Source organism: Falco rusticolus, chromosome 7, assembly GCF_015220075.1.
Source record: "Falco rusticolus isolate bFalRus1 chromosome 7, bFalRus1.pri, whole genome shotgun sequence".
In the NCBI taxonomy this organism is placed as follows: Eukaryota; Metazoa; Chordata; class Aves; order Falconiformes; family Falconidae; genus Falco; species Falco rusticolus.
Window position 1 is genome coordinate 29322526 of NC_051193.1, and position 21754 is coordinate 29344279.

Consider the following 21754-nt stretch of genomic DNA (forward strand, 5'->3'; position numbering starts at 1 on the left):
GAGCAGACCAGTCAGGCACCACTCAGAGAAATGCAGGCATTTTCTAGCGTTTAGAGGAACAAAGATGGTTACCACGTCCCTTTGTCCTGGCTTTCTTGTGCCCATTTGCTAGGCAACATTTCAACAGCTGACTGCATCACCAGCTTCCCTCCAGCTGTTTATTCCACATTTTACAGGGAACATCTGCACCACTCCTGCGTTTGCCCTGACTGAAGGACTTTTTCCTCTCCAGGGATTCCGGAGGATGAACCTGCAACTGAGCTACCAGCCTGGTATGAATGGGTAGGCTGATTTTCAGAGGAGCTTTTTTCTTTCTTTTTTTTTTTTTAATTTTATTTTTATTGTCTTTGTATTTAAATGGCAATATTGAACTTTTGCCATAAGTTCTGGTCCAATATGTCATATCCAGGGGTGAGATTCATGGAATGTTTGAGGCAACCACTCTGACAAAGGATCCAGAGACAGCAGGTAAGAAAGGTGCTGTAGGTCCATGGAGATAAATTAAACAACGTCCTGACCCCTCCAGTGTGTATGCCAATACAGACCCATGCACAGGGATTGCTTTCAGCAGCTGCATTTTCCAGGACATATTTCTAATGGAGAGAAAAGAACTCAAATCTGAAGACTGTGACTTAAGGACAAAAAGCCTTCATCTCCCCAAGCCTCACTGAAAAAATCCTAAACAGGTAAGGCCCAATACTGCTACCAGGATGCTCTTGTTTTAAATGAGCCTTACTTAAAGAAGGCCCAGTTGGTGTGCTGAGGATGACTTTAGATAGGGGAGTTAATTAGTTTGCAACCCACAGCTGCAAATATCAAACGTTGGGACAAGCTCCTTGTTTTACCCAACTCTGCAGCTCTTCAGAGGAAATGATGGCCATGCGCTGAAATGGGAATTGCTGGGGTAGCCTCAAGCCAGGGCTACTGATAAGCAGCAGCAGCAGTAGGGTGGTGAGGCAGGCAGAACATCTCAAAGAGCCGCAGGGCAGGGCCTTGCTGGGGACAGCCATGGGCAGATGCTGGAGACACTTTCCTGACCAGAAAAATGTCCTGGGGCGAGCTCAGAGCCAGGTATGGCTCTGGAAGGAGGGGAGAGAAGTTTCTCTGCACGTTTCCATCCCTGTGTCATTTTTCTGGTTGGCAATGTGGTCAGATGTCCTGGAAACCCTGCAAGCGTTCCTTTCCCTCAACAGCAGATACAGAGTTTGGTGTTGACAGTTCCTTCCTCATAAGCCAGACACGTTGGTTCAGGAGCTGTGCCAAAACAATCAAAGCAAAGAAAAGCCACGCTATCTTCCTGTGTAGTGTAAGTCAACACAGACCCTTCCCTGGCAACAATGGAGCTGTATTTGCATCCAACCTGGTTTGGCCCCGAGGCTGCAAATAAAGCCATGTCATTTCCAGCAGGACATCGAGCAGTTGAAAATTTCCCTCTGTTTTCAGAGACCCCTTGAAGTAGGGATGCTCACATTTCCAAGAAAATCAATGAAAGCTGAAATGCTTAAGCCACATTCCTTTATCATTACAGTGTGGGACACCTGGACTTCTTGTGGGAGTGGCAGGAGAAGGATATAATTTGATATGATCAGAGATGCAACCGTGGTTCCTAACATCATATCCTAACGTTCCTGCACCGGACTGAGGCCACTGAACCTGCAGGTGTGTTTGTGCTGGGCTAGGGGAGCCACCAGCCCCATGGTTGCTCCAGTCTGGACACCTCCATCCTGCAGGAACCACAATTTCACATGAGAATGGAGAAAGGGTTTTCATGGCAGATATTTATGGAGTTATGATCCTTTCTGGGGTCCCTTGGTGGTGGTGGGTGTTTGATTTGTGCTGTGGTACCCATCCATCTCCTCTAGGGCTCTGCAGGACAATGATGAGAGTGCTGTGTGCCGCCAAGCGCTTTCCTCCCAATCGCTGCTTGAGTGGACCGATCATTTGGGATCCTGTGTCTTCTTTTGTGATGATTTTAAAGCAGTTATACGATGAGTTCAGTGCAAAAACATCCCCTTAGCTGGGTACCAACACGCAACTTACTGGGGAAAACACCTTCCTGAAAAAGAGCCTTTAAAACACAGCCTGGTTTCATTCTGCCCACTCTCGATGAGGCAGCAAAGCTCCCACTGATGGCTGTGAGCAAAATGAAGAGCTTTTGGCTTGTGCATCTATAATTGGACTGAGCAGAGAGCAAAATATTCCATTATGACAACTTCAGAGTTGAAATAAATAGGTCTGGGCAAATGTTGATTTGTAGGATAAACAAATTATGTCAATTCAATTTAGCCCCCTCTACTGTTTTAGTCCTTTGTTCCTTGATTTAAAGTGTCAAATACAGCGCTCGTGCTGTATGCATGACAAAAAACACGTACCGGGAAAGACATATAAATCTGCAAATAGAAAATATATCCAGTATCCTGGTAGGTCTGCTGTATCTCCCTACTGTCTTTCAACCTTCCAGACCTCAGCTTTTACGCAGGGCTGGTGTCCTACAAATTAAAACTCCATTTACAAAGCTTGAGCAGCTTGCAGGTGAAACAATGGCCTTCAATGCAGTCACCTCTCGGGATTGCAGCGCTGCAGTCTCTTGTACTAAATAAGCAGACTGAGCTACATTTTCAGGTGAAAACGACATCCCTTATAAAAGGCTGTTTGGTGGTGTGATGCTGGGAGGGAGTCAGCCTGACCTGCACGCACAGGGCTGGGTGCTGAGTCCCTCCCTGCCCGTCCATCTGTTATCACCCGGGAGGGCACAGCCCTCGAGGCTGGGACTTTCCTTGAAGCTCTGGAAAGCCCAAGCCCGTAAAGCGTGTTAATACAAATCACTCGGAAATAAGTTTAGTTGAAAACAGACAAAATGAGGGATCCCTCCTGAAGCCACATGCTCTTTCTGAAAAGCCGAGCCTGGGTTTAAAGGGCTTTACTTCCTCCAGAGGTCTCAGGGAGGCCTGTGGCTCCTCTGACCCAAGTTTAGACCGAGACATAATTCAGCCCTTTTAATAACTGAAAGGCATTTGAGTCTTCTTAGTCCAAAGGAACAGATAAGCAGCTTTCTGAGTACTCAAACTCAGGCTGATTTTATAAGGGGCATTAGTGCAATAGTCTTTCCGTGCTTAATAATGTGTTTTGCAGCCTAATAGGAATATTAGTGTACACACAGTCTTAGAAGAATTGTCTAATATTTTTATTGTTTGGCATTTACATTTCTTGAAATGCAAATGACAAACTATTGTAAGTTAAGACAGTATTATGAGCTGAGATTCATGATTTTTGTTGTGAATATGTGGATGCACCGGTACACTAAACGGCAACAGCTAAATATTTTAATTTGGTAAAGAAGAGGTGAGCATATTCAAAAAATCAGTACTCAAACATAGATCCCATGGGACTGTGAATGGATGGATCAAAGAAATGGGTCGAGAGGAAAATGGGATCCCAGCCTTCGTGCTGCAACACAGTCCTGAAGTCCTAGTGCTTCACCAACCACTTTTTACTTGTTGGACTTGTGTACACAAACGTTGAAAATTTCAGAAATTTTAGAGGAATTCATGTGATCTAGAGCATCCGTGATCTGCACACAAATGGCTGCTGGGTGGGCTGAGCACTGCATCAGTTTAATGACCTGGAATACCACTGAGCCACTCTGTATCAGATGCTTCTGCATAGGATCTAACACCTCTGGGTGGCACAAAGGGGCAGGCACACAGCCCTGTGCCCCAGAACGACCCAGCTGGCCCAAAACTGGTTAAAGGGAAGGAAACAGTTAGTTCCCAACCTGCACAGATGGTTCCTGTTAAGTCCCCTGCCTCATCCCTGTAGCTCAGACTGGTGTTACATGGCAGAAAGTGTGCTGTTTTTCTGGCAAAACAAGAGGAGCCACAAAATGATCCAAGCTGCATTTGATGGCTTTCCTGCAGGCAAGCACTTTGCTTTTGTTTTGAACAGCATTATAGGATGGATATTTGCAGATGACAGAGGGCTGCAGCAGTAAGCCATGTTGCATGAGATACCAGACTACTGTCCCTACAGCCTTGTGGACTCTTCCCAAGCTCCGAAGGCTTCCTCATGCTGTGGGAGTCTCAGCTAGAGGTGGGACCTGAGCCCCCCGAAGCGTGCAGAGTGGATCTGCCTGGCTCCAGACTCCCCTCCCAGACCGATCTGCTTCCAGAGACTCACCACAGGCTCTCTGCTCTTCTTGAAAAAAAAAAAAAACCAAACCCAAAATTCTTATGCCACATAACAGATCTAAATATAGTATCTGAGGCAGGGGGAGAAGTTCCTCATTTTTGATTCAAGAGTAAATGCTCTGGGTTAGTTCTGCAATGCTGCATGCACATACTGGAGGTACTTTACAAAGCCAGTGAGGCACAGCAGCTCTGGAAGCGCCAGCCCTGCAAAGCTGAACCACCACCACAGCTCCAGCTCCTGAGACCCTCTCTGACCTTTTCCAGAAACAGGACTTTACAGAATAACATTTCACAAGAAAACAACTTTGCTACATAAAAATGAGTCACATTGTTTAATGTTAGACTAGTTGTCTTGTGTGTTTCCAACTCCTCTCCCTCCCCACCGGGCAGCCCTGGGTAGGTGCTGGAGTACAGATGGGAGAAGAAACTCTGGGAGAAACGCATCACCCTGTAAGTGGCAGAGCTTGGGGGCTGGGACCGTGGGATGCTTGTGGCTCGTCTCTCTCCAACAGCATCATTAAACCCACCCTGGAGTAACTAATCCATCCAAGAGGCAGAGGTGCCGGGGTGGGCAGTAGCCAGAGTCCCTGCACCTGGAGGCAGGTTTCATGAGCCCTGCTTCTTTGGAAAAGCAGCTAAAAAATGCCAGGGGAGACGTACCACAGCCTATGTGCCCAGTGCCAGGTTTGTTTTATATTGCAGCAGCGTTGGGACTTGGGCCCCAGCCATTCACAACGGGCCAGGCATTGGGGGCATGGGGCCGGACAGCCACAAGCCGTCACCACAGCTGGGCTGGGGCCAAATGCCATGCCCTGCGCTCTGACACCCTTCCCCCAGAGCTGTGGTCCTATCGGGTGCCATCCCAGCTCCTGTGGAACCCCCCATCCCCCCGACCCACACCAAGATTTGCTTGGGATGATTGTTAGACCTGAGGCGCTAACCAGGAGGATTGAGGTGGTCTCAGTTTCTTCATCCCTTGTTAAGAGGGTTTGCACCATAAGAAGATACCTTACTCCAGAGCAGCCTGGTCAAATGGAAACAAACACTATCTAAGTAAATGCTGATCATCCTGCTTAGAGACTTGAATTAAAAAGCTTTGCCAATCAGCCTTGATTGATAGAAAAAGGACAGGGCATTAGGATCAGTCATGCAGCTTTAGAAGGCAAGACCTTCGCTCCAACTGTTTTGCTTCCCCATTGATCGAACTAGGAACAGACCTGTATTGTTAACTGCAGAATATTTACACATTGCTTTGGCAGTGAGAAAAAACAAACCTACATGCTCATGTCCATCTAGGAATTAAATCCTGTGCTAGAGAGAGCTGTCACTCTGCTGTGATCAATAAACCTGTTAGACTTCACTCAGTGCCTTGGCTCTGTGAGAGCCCCTGGAATCAGATCTTATTATTTTGATGTATTGGTGTTATTTTTACTGTGCTCATCTGAGAGACTGGGATCAGATTGCATGGAAGAGCAATAAAAGCAAGAAAAAAATAGAAGACAAAAAACCCCAAACAAAGGCATTAGAGGTAAAAGAGTCATTAGAAAAGATGATGCTGGTAGCATGACTGGGAAGATGCAGCAGACAAGAACATCGGGTACGAGGCTGGTACCTGACTTAGGTGTCTCCTGTGCATTGCTCGGGCTGTGTGCAGCTCAGAAGCTGCTAGGCGTGACACTGCTGCTGCAAACTGGGGCTGCTGCACATGGGGCAGCCTCCACCCTTACAAAACCAGCTGCTTGGGGATGCAAAGGATGGTGGCTGCTTTGGAGGGCCAGTGTGAGGCCGTGCCATTTCCATACATGCCCAGCATTGGCCTGACTCTTTGAACTAGGAGCCTGTTGCAAGCTCCCCTCCCTGCTCTTTAAAGACATTGCATAAATATTGGACAGAAGTATTGGAGGCAGAGGTTGCTCACCACAGCAAATAGGGTTTCCTGAAGCACTTCCATGACTAAGCACAAATCTTGAACGTGACCTCGGCTGCTTTGCTTGTTCCTGAGGTGTGCAGATGCTGGTTCTCCAACTTCACCACCCATGATAGGAAAAGATAGGACAGATCCTGACACCAGTCTCCAAGACCAAGGAGACATTTGTGGATGTCCCCCTCCCTCTCCTGTTGCCTCTGGAAGGTCCCAGCTCTGGGGGCTGCACTTAGCCCCCCCACGCTTGGGGCTCCCCTGTGCTGCCACAACCCTGCTGACCCACCAGAGTGGGAGCAAGCATGCTGCAAACCTGCCCTAGGGCTCTGCACATGATTGATAGCAGCACGGAGCGGTGGGGCTGGCAGAGTGGATTAGCAGCTGATGGATTGCTGTAACTCAAGCCCTCGCATCCCTGCTGCACTGCCAGCTTTGGGGTCAGCAGTGCTGGGGCTGCTGTACAAACCTAGCCAGGCCAGTGAGCTGAAAGGCTGCTGAAATCAGGAAGCTGTGGAGGGGCAAACCCCAAGTTATGTCTCTGGGAAGACCTGTGGGGAGTGTTGAAGTCCTTACGAAGTCCCTCGCTTTCATATTGAATAGAAAAGAGGAGCTGGACAGAGCGTGACATAGGCTTTCAATACCTCTTGGTTTGTTTTCCTGATTTTATTGCAAAAGCAGCACAGTGAAACCCCAGGGTGGGAGCGAGGGGAGCCTGAAGTACAGAATGAAGGAGGTTACGAAAGGAGCGGAGCGGGTTATCTGTGTGAGTGCATTCCTGTGGGGCCAGGCGGCCCTTGCACAAATGCTGGGGAGCTGTTTGCACAGCGCCCGCCGTTTGTACCAAGAACATTTCTTAAATTGTTTCTAGCACTCTCAAGTACGTAATTGAACCTTGTCCAGTTCTTTTAGTGATTGCTGCCACGAGCAGAAGTGTTATCCAAGCACCCCATCCCCACATACACGTGGCAGGGCTGCCGGGGGACCCGCGCGGTGGGCAGGAGCTGGGCTCACATTTTATTCCCCACCACTTCTGTTGGCCAGGCACATTGGAGACCCAATTAGTGACTCTGGCCCTGAAACCTGTCCCCATCCCCAGGCTTGCGGGAGCAGCTGCAGCTCTGGAGGGGACAGCAGCCTGTAGCATGCTGTTTCCCATGGCCCTGGCCCCTGCCTGCAGCTCCTGGGGAGGCTCTGGAGGTGGTGGCTGGGCTGTGCCACCCACAGGGCACAGCGAGCACCCAGCCCTGCCCACCAGCACCTGTTGAGGGCTTTGGAAAGGGCTGGGGACAGGACCAGCACCATGCCAGACACTCTGAAGCAGTGGGGCAAAGCTCATCGCCCCTGTTTCCATTGCACCTGGAGCCAGGTGGGATGTTACCCTCCTAGGCTTATTTCAGGGACATCAACTAACTACTTCTTTCCCCCAAGCCCCTCTCCACAGCTCCAAGGGAACAGGGATAAAGCCAGACTGTGTTTACAGTGTGATGGACATGCACTTGGATGGCATCGTTTGGAGGGTTCAGGCTCTCGCACGGGTGGCCTCGACCCCAGGAGGTCCCCGCGCACACGTGATGCTCGGGGCTCACACAGCACCTGGTCTGTCCACAGCTGGGTGGAGGTGGCTGAGCCGGGGCTGGCTCCTGGCAGCCACAACCATGCCTGTAGTGATCACAGCGACATTTTCTTCTTGTAAAATGCTAAAATCATGTTTAGCTTCCTGTTGAATGCTCTACCCATTGCACCCATACCCCAAGCACTGAAGCACAGGTGGGCACAAGAACAGCCCAGGGATTTTTCTGTTAATGAGGCTGGGGCATGAGTATAGCCATTAATTGATGACATTTGGCAGCCATTCCCACATTGCCCATTGCCAGCCCATTTTCATGGTAACCAAGTGTCCAAAAGGGGTTTCTCGGAGCACTGCTGCTTTTGAATGTTTTATTAGAGACCGAAGCCAGCACAGGATATTGAGTACTTCAGCAGCAAAGCAATCCAGTGCACGGTTGGCAGGGTTTAATACGTATCTGATTGTATTTCCAATTACGAGAAATGCACTGAAGCCAGTCCTGAGGCAGGCCAGAGAGCTCCAAGTGCTGCAAATCTGGGCCATTTAGTTACATTATGACTTCTTATCCTCCCTCATGATTCATCTGGAGAGCAATTAAAGCCCTTGTAAAAATGTGTTCCCAATTAAAGAGCAAGGCTGGCTCTGAAGGATTAGACAAAATGAGGAGTATCTTTTGCAGTAGCGCAGGATTTGTGTGAGCATCCCTTTTTTTGTTCATATCAAGCAAAATCCTGTGTAAACCAGTGGGAATGGAAACTCCTGTTGAAAACCTGCTCTAAAGTTCACGGTGTCCTTCCTTAAATTAAATTTGAGTCTGGACTGGGGCTGGGGTTTTTGGAGCTCCACCTTACTGCTGCGCTCTTTGAGATGTAGCATCCCAAAGCAGAGCAAGTAAAATCCTTTCTGGAGAGGCTGAGCCCAAACAGGGGATGTTTTGCAAATTGCTGGTGCCTGAGGGGGCAAAAGATGCAGGGTCACTTGGCAGCATCCCTGGGACTGCAGAGATGGGGACCACACTGTACGGTGTCCCTGCACAGGCAGCAGCCCTGCCCTGCCCGTTACCTCCACCCTGGCGCAGCCACCGAGACCAAAGCTGCAAATCCATCCTGTGTGCACAGGCCTTATTCTGATCCCTCTGAAGCCACTACACGTTTCAGGCGGTGGCTCCTAACAGCTTCAAAGAACCGTATTAATCTGCGCCTGCCTCCCCTGCCAGAGTGCGCGGGGCGGCGAAGGCGCAGGGAGCACAACAGGAGCCGCGCAGCCAGGCTTTTATGGCCACAAAGGGCAAGTCGCACCTGCTAACGGTTGTGAATAGACTTGCAGACAGCACCAGGTGTGCTATTTCAACAGATTTCACAACTGGGTGTGCCTTTCATCTATGTATAGAGCCCCGGCGAGGGGATGAAGCGTGCTCGGCAATTGTCCTAATTTAGCAAAAATCCTATTTGTCCAGTGGGTCGCCCTGCTCGGTCGGCATGCGTATTTCAGGAGCAATTATATCACTCGCCCTTGGCCTGGCCCCGGCCATCGCCCTGCGGGGAGTCATCTTTTATCGTTGGGAGGGAGGGATGGTAATGAGGGAGCGAAAAGGCAAGCGGCCGCCTGCCAGGGGAGCCCACTTCACAGCGCGAGGAGCATCCCAGCACACCGGGGCAGCAAGGGTGGCCAGGGACCCCTCGCACCATCCCTGCGCCAGCCCCCACCTACCCAGGGGTGTAATTCAGCTCATTCGTTGAAAGTGTCAGCCTTCTAGAGAAGGTGTTTTTAAATCACATTGCTGTTCAGTGTTTAATACTGTGAGACTGGGAGCAGCTCAGGGCTTGTATTTTCCAAACAGGGTAATAAACAACAATCATAAACAAGGTCCATGTATTGCAAGGTGCTGGGACACCTCTTCTGCCACCTAATAGGGAGCCTGACAGCAACATTACGTTCAAGATTTTATAATTTCAGGCTTCATTAGAAGCCTGAGTCATAATTTCAGGTTCATTAGATTATGTCTATATCCCAAAGCCATATCATAAAGATGAGAGAGATGCTAAGATTATTTTTTTTTAAATGTGGACCACTCAATTGTATTCAATAGAAGAAAGACGCTGATCTCATGAGGATAGCTGGATGAGGTCAGATAAGAGTTTTGCAGGCTGGAGTCAGGATTCATTAGCAGCAAATGGGGACCCTGTTTTACTCTGAACTCTCTGCTCTCCATGGACATATGTGTGGTGGCATGTCCAAAGGATGTCTAAAATGCAGACGTGATTGCAAGATTCCATTAGAAGCACTTTTTTCCTGCCTGGGCTTGGCCAATGTATATCGGATTTACTCTAATTATGATCTTTGAAATGAGCCCTGAAGAAAGAAGTGGCATCTGCATTGCTCTCATTTTATTTTTATAAATATGAATCATCTACTGTTTTGAAAAAAGTTCAAGCCCTTTCTCCTGTGTTTTCAAACCTTCCTAATTCTTTAGAAAATTCTGCACCAAAACTAACAGGGAAAATGGAAAAGGATGAAGATATTTTTATAATTTATACTGCAAAGCCAACCACCAGGTAACAACATTGCTTTATGTACAGCTTTCACTATTATTGCATCACTGCTTTTCCTGTGGAAAATGCTCGAATTCTGGAAGGAACCCAAAGAAATCCCTTGATCATTTTGTTCCCATTTGAGAATTACAGATTGCAGGGACGGCCAGGCAGAGCATAGGGTGTAGCATCCCTAAGTTTTCAGAGCCGTCACAGTCCCCTGGGATGTTGTAGGTGTCTGCCCAGGAGACCCCTGGGAAGGAATGCACTGGGTGCTGGGGACAACGCTGCTTAGCTTCTTGCAGAGCCTTCTGGATCATGGCCAAGTGCTGAGGGACTGCCCAGCTCAGCTCACGCAACGGCCCATGGTCATCTGGAAGAGGAGCATCAATTGCACAAAAAAGTTAAGCCTGAAGCCCGTGGCTCAGACTGGCGGGGCTGCCTCAGAGCACAGCAGAGGGCTGATGCCACGTGGCTGTCCCTGTCCCCTCGCAAGGGCTGTGACTTCCCTCCCCACGTGCCCTGCTGTGCTCCAGCACTGTGCAGCCCCTCTGCCCATGCCGTGACTTCCCACTGTCACCCCACGCCTGGGAAACCACGGGTGCTGCTCTGGCAGTGGTGGCTCCTCGGTGTCACCTGCACACCCCCAGGGCTGGGCTGTGAAGCAGGCAGGCCTCAGGAACGTATGTCTTGCAAGCCCTCCACCTTGCCCCCCCAGTGATGGTGAACAGCCTTCCGCTGACCAGCAGCAGTAGTTTGGGCCAGATTTTGGCAAGTCTGGCACTGCCCTTGGTGCTCTCCCAGCACACGCTGCTGGGGAGGGACGGTGTCAGAGGGACAGCCGCAGTGCCTTGGAGGGGGCAAAATACACCTGCACTTCCAACTGTCCAGCTCAGACGCGCAGGCAAGGCACGACCGGCTGACTCCAGTGGCGGGGTGCCGGGATGCACGCAGAGGTTTCAGGACCTTCACCGCCTGCCTCGTGGGGTACGGCCGTGCCCTCCCCAGCAGCCCGGCGCCCCGCAGCTCACCATGCCCATGCTGTGCAGTGGCACAACAGATCCAGCACTGTCCGCTCTCCCTCCTCCCGGCGTGGTCTGGAGATTTGAAGGCACTTCTAGCCAGACTCACCAGTGAAATGTGTATGTAGTCTGAAGAATCATATCTTGAATGCTTGTCACCCACACGGTTGGGTCAAAGCCACGGGCTCTCACCAAGGCTGTTAGTGCCACGCGAGTGCACCTCGTGAAGCACTGACTGCCGGTCCTGGATGCAGCAGGGGAGGGAATGTCTGACGGGGGAAAAGCTCTCAGCATCACACAAGGAGCCTCATTAGAAGTGGAGTTTTGGCCGTTTGTAATTCTGGGGCAAACAGTATAAATACATAAATGATGCTTTTTAAAGTTTCACGCTTTGACCCCCCTCCACTACACTGGTTTATTCTCCCGAATTACTGCATTATACAGCAAAAAAGGTTTTTGACACGTATACACGCAGACTTACTAGTTTGACACTGAAGAGATTAACAAGCTACTGTGTAATAATTTGATGGAATCAAATAGATGCTTTGGCAACTACAGCCTGGAATAAAAGACATAATTTATTATAATAGTTCATAAAGGCCTTAGCAGCAATCAGGACACATTGCACTAGTCACCATAAAGATGCAGAGCAGTGGGGACCCCACCCTAAACTACCTTCCAATGTATATACAACAGACAGACAGAATTTATTTGCTTTTCATAACTCAGCCCTTGACTCACCCCAGACCAGGCACAGTCCAACGTAAATGGGTTTGAACTTTCACAAAAGGTGTCCGACCCCTGCAGACGAAGGCTGTTCTTTCTCCGGTGGTTTTCCAAGGACCTTTTCCCTCCAACAGTAGGAAGTACCAGTTCTAAAAGCCTTTTTAAAAAAAAGTATTTATTTATACACCTCTTTAGATATGCAGTGATTTTAAGTCAGCCACTGGATACCATCAGGCATCTGTACTGCATTTATTCCAGTTGCTATATGAAAGTCTGCACATTCACAGTACTCATCTTCCAAACATACTTAGCACCTTAGTAAGCCTAGAAGCACATATAATGTAGGCATGTTAATTAAGACAGTAAATAACATAAACCAGTGTGTAATTAAATTGCCAGGCTTGATTCTCTGTCATTCATGCTTTTAACAGTTTCACATGACAAACAGTCCACATCTAAAGTATGCAGACAGAACAAGTAATGGAAGTTCTAATTAGACCACTTTATTAAATCAAATTGTGTTGCTCAGTACGTCTGTGCAGGTTGCACAGGCTTCAATGGAAACTGCACAAATGATGATAGAATCTCAATAAAGCACTTCCAATCATTAGATTGCAGGGAGTGTTATTTGAGGGGTAAGTCCCATTTTTCCCACTTGGGTGATAAGGAAACAGACCACAGAACACCTCAGAGAAATCACTTCTATTAGTCACCTCAGAGTCAAATTAAAAGAATTCAGCCCCTCAAGTCCCACTCTAGAGGACCAAGTTTGATCTAATTAATCAAGTATTACCCATAAAACAAACAAAGAAGCATGTGTTCCAGTAGAAGCCCCCATCATTCATCCCTCTATCACCATCACTGCTGCTCAGCATTATAGTGGGAACAAACAGAAGCACATAATCTTACAGCTGGTCTATTGTCAAAATGACACATTAGCAGAAGGGTTTTCAGACAGGTTTGCTTATGAAATACAGGTCTGCATGTTCAGAAATGCAAACGTGTTCTCTGTACAGGAGCCGCGCACCACAGAGAAAGCTGCTCCCTGAAAGCTGTGCAGAACCCAGGAACATAGTTAGGATATCTGTGACTATTAAGGTTTGCTGCCTTCCCACCCCCCAAATATCAGAATCCACACAGAACACACAGCTGCCAGCACATACAGACCACAGTGACAGGCTCGTCTGGCAGCTGCACTGAGGTCTTGAGCAACTCTTCAAAATAGTGGTAGAGCAGTGCCATGAAAAGAGACAAGTGGACACATTTACTTAGCCTTTGTGCAGAAATCAACATTTGCCTCTCAGGGGCAAATCCTGGCCCCTGTGAAGCCAGTAAGTGTTTTGCTAATGATGGAAATTAGGTCAGGATTTTAATTCAGACTTTACTTCCAGATTTATTTCAAGAAAGATTTGCTCTGTGAAAAGTTGAGTCGATCAAGGCAGGAAGGTTTGCAATTTTCTGTATCCACAGAACGAGCAGGCAAGCTTTTCTTAAAACCGTGGTACTTTGATTTTATTTTTTTGGTAGCTTGGGTGCTATGTTGTTTTGGAACCACATGAAGCTGAAGATAACACCCATTGTCTTTGGGAGAGTCTCATCATAAGCAAACTTCATTGAGTCTTCTAAAGGTATTTCTACAACTTCAATCAGCTCTCCTTCTTCAGGCTGGCCACCTCCTTCACCAGTTCTCATCTGGTCTGTTACTTCTGCATAAAATAACGTCTGCCTAGAACCTGTGACACCAACTCCAGACCTGGAAAAAAGCAGAGGAGAAACTCTGTTTTAGATAAAAAGGCGGCAGGTAGGAACTAAGAATGGAAACCTGGGTCCTTAACCTGTGTCACTAAGTTAACAGAGAAATCGATGGCAACTTTCATGCAGAAATACCAACACTTTAAATACAATTGCTTATGAAATGGATTTGTCTTCAAATATGTGCTGCAACTTTGGAAAGATGTTAGTTTGGGAGAAAAAAAAAAAGTTTTGAATTGGGGGACTGTTGTTCTATGTATACTGAAGTAAACAGAAGTTTTTTCAGCTGACCTTGGTGAGAACTGGAGTGCGTGATGATTTGTAGAGATTTACAAACAACAGAATGAAACTCCTCAGTGTATCTGTATGCTATCATGCCACATTTGTTTGCTTGTTTTTACACAAATATTTAGATTTTTTACTCTTAAGAAGATTATGCCCATACACAGCTGGAGTCCTCTGCTCATGGAGTAGATGGGTACAATAACAGAAAGGCAGCCTGAGAGTCTTTCTCTATCCCTCCTGAACTTCAGCCTTGACCCAAATGGATGGACCACTGTAAGCACGCATCTATCTGAAGTAATTCAGTCTCCCTGCTAAATTTGCTACAGTGGATTTAGTTGAGGATATTTTAGATTATGCAGTCTTTCTTCAGCTAGACCGCTTGCTGTGTGTTGTACTTCTTATTTGTTAATCCCCTGTTTCCTTAGGACTATTTCATTTAGGTATTATTAAATAAGGGATAAGTACATAATCCACTCATTTAGTCCTTCCAAGAAAATATTCACATCGTAATCACAGCTTCCTCCTTCCACATGATTACAAGCAACTTTTTACATTGAATCTGGATCCAAAGTTCACTGCAACTATGAATGAGGCACTAGGGCAAGCTGAAAAATTAGCTTCCGTATTATTATTATACATGCAGAGGATTCTAAGGTTTGTAGCAGTGTTATGGTCTTAAGAGTGTATATCCGTACTTACCCAACCATTAGTCAACTAAATCTTTCAGTTAATCCAGCATACATCACACCCTATAGCAGGAATTAATCATTTGTCTCTCAATTTTCTAAGAACACTGGTAATTATTTTGTTTGGAGAATAAATAGTGATTATTGAAATTGGTTTCTTACATGAATATACACTTTTTTTTAAACACAGAATAGGGAGCAGACCTGCAAATTCTTTCCTAAAATTTCTTCTAATACATTCTGTAACATTGGACAAGATGTTTTACTCCTCCAGGATCATTCCTGTATGTCTAAGAAGAGAAACTTAACCATCTTCAGCACTTCCAGGAGCGGTGAATGCTGCTACAGGATTCCTTTCATTCTGGGCTCACCACTTTATTTCAGTGTCAGTAGTTTTTTTTAAGACCCATTTTAACCAAGAAAATGGGACCTACTAGCACACAGGAAGATGCCAGACTAATGGTTTTCCATTTTCTCTTCCACTTTCACCAAAGCACATGACCTCCTTCCTCAGTCAATCTGGTTCAATATTTATTCCCCCTAAGGACCTCTTTTCTGCAGCCACTGTCCTTGGTATTTGTACAGTGTCTGATGACCACCAGAGATGGTCTGCCAATAAAAGAGCCACCCAGGGCTGACAATCATCCACAGACTGTAGGTGCCACTGGCACCAGATCAAAGTCTTCTCGGGACTCCTTGTGCCAAACTCCCTTTTCCCTTCTCCGAAAGGGAGCTGCCGGGAAGGGTAATGCCGTTTGCTGGCCGTGCTGCCGCTCACCTCACCTCAAGCGAGGCTCCAGCCAGCAGACAGCACAACACTAACGCAGTCTGAAAGCAGCGGGAGTCGCACGCTGGGCCCACCGTGCCAGCTGAATCATTCTCATCTCATTGTGAAGGTAAGGGCCAGTTTTCATCAAGCTGCTATCAGCAACAAGCTCGCAGAAGTTGGAATGCCATTTTTAAGGTTAATGTGCTCTCAGCCAGCGCCTTTTCTGCCGTGAGGATGAAGGCACACTTCACTAGATGCCCTTTGTGTTAAAAGACAATATATTTTTCTTGGTATTAACAAGCAATAATATATAATGTTAAAAAGCAACACTGCAAATGAAATACTGATTAAGAGCAAACAGATCTATTTCACAGTCCACCACGCCTGGCTATTTAAGCTCTAATCATCCACTGAGCAGTCTCCCTCAGCTTAAAAAAAAAGTGAGTCACCTTGGCATCTGTCACTGACCACTGACCCATGTGCTACCCACCCGCTCCTCACTGTCATAGCTACATCCACTGGAAGGAGCCTCACTGAGAGAACATATTTGTGATGGAATAGTAGATTGTTCATTTTTTGTTTTCTCTTTTCCTTCTTTTCTTGTCTGAGGCGGCAGAAAGGATTTTTTTTTTTTTTAAATCAGCCAGAGATCCAGATCTGTTTTTCTCTCCATACAGTGGTTACTCATTCTTCAGTTGTTTCTGCAAGAATTGCATTTTTAGTAATTAAACAAACATAGGAAGCCCAGGGTTCAGAGACTGGGTTCTGGTAAGAGATAATAAGAATAAAAAACACATGTGAATTTATACTGTAAAATTTGCAAGACAATGAATACAGCTTGCTAGTCTCCACAGGCAGAAAAAAACACGGGACTATGTGTTATACATTTAATGTTCTGCTATTCCTGGTTAAGTGTCAAGTCTGAGCTTCATCTGGGGTGCCCCACCTGCAGAATGAAAATTATCCTAAATTGAGTACACCCATGACCACTTGATACTATGTAAATGCTATCTAGAAAAACAGAATCTTATTTAAGGAGCCCTTCTATAAGAACAGTCTGGCTTGATTATTTATTTACAGCATAATCTCCTTATATACCACCTGTGACCATCTACATATGAAATAGCTGCAGCTGTGGACATCACAGGAGTTCATTTTCCACACCTTTTTTTTTTTTTTTTTTTTTTTTAATATAAAGGAATATTCCTTCCCAAGGTGCTACACTGCAAGATTCAGTTTCTTGCCAATGCAGCTCAAACTGCACGGAGTGATTTCAATATGCTGTTATTTCATTGTATTTACTCATATGACATTTCTATTAAAGCAGTGTTTCTCTTCTTATGAACTAAATACATCAAAAGTGGCTACTAGCCTGAATATACTTTAAAAGATGAAAGCACAGAGCATCAATGTCTTTCCTTTATTATGAAGCCCAAACTTATGGCATTTCTTCATGTATACTGGCATATAATTTGGCACAGAAACCAATAAAATAATTTGCAACAATATATATTTAAAGGAGGACAGACCCACATGTTCATTTTTTCTTATTTAATTACCTAACTTATCTTTCTCTGGTGCCATTTTGCCATGAGTTATTCATTAAAAACTAATAAAAACTTCCAAATGAGCTATAAATAAAATCAGAGTGTGCTGGTATTAATACTCACGTTATTCGATTCTACTCTTCCCCCCCCTAAACCAGCAACCTAAATATTTCTAAGACTACTTACGATCCCCTTACTATTTAGATGGGTGACTTTGTAGACTATTGCATGACATTGTTTATAAACATATTACCGCTTTTATCTATTGTCTAACTAAATGTCCATTTCAGTGGTTTCAGACAGAAGTTGAAAGATAAAGAAATATAACTAATTAAAAAGGCATATTTCTTACCTTTTTTAAATTTGATATTTCTTCCTCTAAATGCTTACTCTGCCAGCTGGTCATTTTTGCATGGATCCACACGGAATGTCCTTTACTAAATTAAATATTCTCCAATACTGCTTACTGCTGTCTGTCTTTCACAACATTTCCAGGCTCTTAGATACTAATGTATCCTGCCTGTCTTTAGAAAATTGTCCAAAAATCAATGCAATCGACATTTTGCTTGTCTTTAGTACCTTTGATTTTTATAGAAATTTGAAGTTAGCTGTCCTGAGCTTCCAACTTATTGAAGTAATGAAGTGTTTTAACACATACCCTTGGAAAATGTGGATATATTTCAGTGCTTGTGGGTACTGGGGCCAGAGGAGGAAGACAGCAGAGAGGGAGAAGGTGGGTCTGACTGGCAACAGGCAGCTACTATGTTTTCAGTATGCTTTCACACTTACCTGTCACTAGAAACTTCCTGGGCTTTTGCACACTTTCACTTTCTGAGCATGCTGTTTAAGGAATATCGATGTGCCTTTAATTATGGTTACATTCCTTTTTTTCTGCTACCTTCTTCCACTATCCCAAGTCCGTAACATATGCTTTTCTTTGCCCTAGTATTTCACATTACAAATAAAACGCTTTTGCCATGGTCTGAAATGAGTCACCTATTAACAGATTACAGCTATATTCATTAGCTTTGCATCTGTGGAAATCACAGGGGTCAGCACACCCGAACTGCAAGTGATGAGTTTCACCCTGGGAAAACCACCTTCCTGATCAAGGTGCCTTCCCAGAACAAGAGAGGCTTGGTTTGGGGGAGGGCAGGCAGGGTCTGAAACTCACAGCACTCACCCACGGTGAGACTTTGGGCTTCAGCCTCACTCCATGGGTTTAGCACTGTGTTGCCCAGACCAGGCAGGTCACAGCTCATACTGACCCAGACCTACTAAGCCTGGCTTGACCTAGCTGATTGTTCCAGATGTATTTGGATGTGTCTCTACTGTGCTTGACTCTTATTTACCATTGTGGGACAAATGCAAATGATCTATACACAACACAGTTCTGTTTTCCTCATCTCTTTACTTGTTTCAATTAACAGCTACATGGCTGACAAATACCCTTTGTCAAATCTTTAGGGCTTAGGCTCACAAACCCTGTCGCTTCAACAGAGATAGATTTTTAGAACCAAACTGTGAGCACTAAACTTCTACCACTCCTTCACAGACAGTTAGAAATCTCCATTATCTTTGACAACAGCAAGTCTAAGAATGTAAGCATGTCAAAGTAAGGATACAAAAGTGGTATGGTTTTCATCACAACAGTAATTTAAATGCAAGTTTAACACATCAGAACAAGACTGTATGCTGCATTTTCATATTTCACTTTAAATAAAACACTCAAACACGGTGATTAAATCATGCTATGGCTCTCAAAGCTACAGGCAACACACTTGTAGTCTACAACACAGTGGAGAAGCTGAAGGACTGCAGAATGACTGCAAAGTGCTTCTCCTCACCTCCTGCCCAGGGGTGGGACTGGCTGGCAGAATGAAGCTGTAACTAGAGTATTTTCTATCTACTTCCTTCTTAGACCAGGAAAAACACAAGAGACAGATTGTTACTCCAATCTGTTTTTGAAACATGGCAATAGCAGCTATCAAAGCCTTTGTTTAGCTCTTCCCTTTTATTAAGTGCACAAGAAAATACTTAGCACATGAACTAGAGCTCACAAAATGAGACTTTTCACTTGTCATATCTAAGTGCATAAGCATAAAGATACATACACGTTGTTTTATCACAAGTGGGCAACAGTATCTTATTGCTTTAAAAAAAGAAAGAAGTTTAGTAGTGCCTAAAAGCCGCCAGTGATACCGAGTCCACCTTGTATGTTTGCCAACGCTCAGTAACAGGGAGTTCCTTCTTCAAACTGAGCGTGTGCGCACACGTGCACATTTGTAAACAAGGTCAAAATTCAAAGCATATAGTTAAGATTAGCTTTGCCACCTTCTCATGCCTGGGTGCTCACCTATACCAACAAACTCTTACATTCATAATCATTACATTCATAAATATTATATTTTTAATTTGAAGGAACATGCACATTTGAGAAAATAAACAGTATATTATACTCCTCTGCTACAACATGGGGAACAAATAAATTGACTTTCATTGTGGAGAATTCTTAGTTAACTCAGATTTCTGATAGACAGCAATTAAAAGCTAAACTTTTCATAATTTCTTAATATTTAACAAATATAAAATCTATAAGCAATCAACACCTACCTGTTCCTATCAACACAGAAATGTTTTTTTTTGTTTTAACTGACATAGTTAATGTGAAAATTCCTAAATGCAATACATCCTTTTATAAGACGTAAGCCATCTGGATGCAGAGTTTGGGTATATAGTGAATACATAATTCATGTTTATAAATAAATACGACAAATCTGTGTTATTTCTGCTGAAATCAAGAACTATTCAGGCACACAACATGTAAACTGATGAACGGTGACATGCACCTCCTATTGTCACTTCTTAGGACTTCTGTAGAGTTCTGACATTATATGCAGCAGGTGCAGGAAAAAAAGTAGAGAAGTAATTAACATAAAATTATACTACATTATGCCACCACCCGACAGGTGTACTAGCAGGTGATCTTTCTAATTATAATGCACTACAACATTTTCAAGGCTATTATTCTTTCTACATAAAAACCTATGAATACAAACCATTTTTACCTCATTGCGCAGAGACTAATAGCCATGGCACAGTAATTGGAACATCCAAAATTAATTCTCTGAATGCTCTTCTTTGTTGTATACTTTTGGCAAAAAAAAAGTTAACTGTAGGAAGATTAAAGTAAGTACCTATGTTAATATAGTTAAGCCCTTAAATTAATCCACCTGATTTTTGCAACCAGGCTGATAAGCTACAGCTCCTAGTGTAATAAATCTTGGCTATGATACAACCTCTGGGAAAAAATAAAGATGGAATGAAGGGAAAAGTTCTGGTTCAGCTTTGTCCTGATGCTTTGAGATGTTATTTCACTCCAAATAATTTTATAAATATTCTTCAAGACCACCAAAATTTTCAAGAACTAAAAGAAAATACTGTAAGTTGCAATGGCAATAATAACATCTTTAATAGCAACAACAACATATTTCCCTGCCCCTGTCTTCTAAGAAAACAAGTCTCAAGGAAGATAGCCGGAAGTACTGCAACATAAGAAACTAACTCACAACAGAATTTCACATGGGATTCAAGCTGAAAACTGCTGGGATACCATGACAGATAGAAAATCTGTTATATCTGTTATATCTGATATATGAGTAAGTTCGAAGTCGTTCTGACTGGCAACATTTTGCATTTAGGGGGAAAAAAAACCCCAACAAACTCGAAGGAGTTCACAGATTTCTTTTAGAGCTTTGAAAAATGAACAGTTTAACTGGCAACCATTTTCATGGAGCCTCAGTCTACTGACTATATAGTACTATATTATTAGCTGCATTTTATTATTGAGCTAAATGGTTCATTTACACCCATTGCATCTACTATCTATTCTATTTTTGACTGAGGCCATACACATAGTTGACAAGAACTCAACACACCAGCAGGCATCAAAACTTTCAGGAAGCCTTCAAAAGTGGATTAGGTGCTCCCAAAATAGAAAACAAACTTTCTGTAATACCACAGGGTTACTTATTGTACACCAAGCACAAAGTAGCAATTTGTGCAGCCACTATGAGGAAACTCATCACAGAGGTTGCAAACAATAGAAGTATTTTTCAGAATTATTCCTGCCTCTAGCTACACAGCAAAATGAACAATTTGCATTTAAATTCAGCTTCTGGCTAGCATTTTCTATAAAAGGAACAGCTATTTCTGATTCCTCAAAGTGTCATTTCTCTGACCTCCTCCAGTCAAGGCCCTCTTAATATGTTTGTCTTTCTCATTATCTGCCCCAACCGGGTAGTCTCCTTCATTCACCCATGCCATACCGTCCTGCTGCTGGAACAACTTGTTCCAAAGACTCTTACTCACCTAGCGTAAATTCCCCAACTCCTGGCTTCTTTCCTGATTTCTCATTGACTCCGCAGCTACTCTGTGGATGATTCAAGGTAGTTAAGTCTGAGATCTGCTTAATTCAGTGTCTGGCTTCTATGTGATGAGTATAACGTCACTGGAGCTTTGAAAGAACTTAAGAACAGGGTCCCATGGCTTCTTTGTATGTGCTTTTGAAATATCTGTAGCAATATTGTAGTTAACCTTTTCTGGTTAGCTGAGAAACATAAAAAAAAAAGACATCCCTCAAAACTGCTGCAGGCCCTGATAATAAATGAGGAAAAAAACCCCTATCTTCAGATTACCTCCAATCTTTACTGCTCCCACTGCCTAAGAACACAGCAAAGTTCTGCTTGAATACAGTCTAAG

The 21754-nt window shown here is 44.6% G+C and overlaps 1 protein-coding gene and 1 pseudogene across 2 annotated transcripts in view; both read right to left on the reverse strand.

Moving 5' to 3' along the window:
* Positions 1 to 12179: 12179 nt before the first annotated feature.
* NUDT14 (nudix hydrolase 14) overlaps positions 12180 to 21754 on the reverse strand; it is a 62492-nt gene continuing 52917 nt past the window's right edge. For both annotated transcript variants that reach the window (XM_037394431.1, XM_037394429.1), the window contains exon 5: positions 12180 to 13707. In XM_037394431.1, coding sequence (XP_037250328.1) covers positions 13467 to 13707 — 241 coding nt within the window. In that variant the 3' untranslated portion in view covers positions 12180 to 13466. The remainder of the gene's footprint in view (positions 13708 to 21754) is intronic.
* LOC119151890 lies at positions 18006 to 18131 on the reverse strand (annotated as a pseudogene).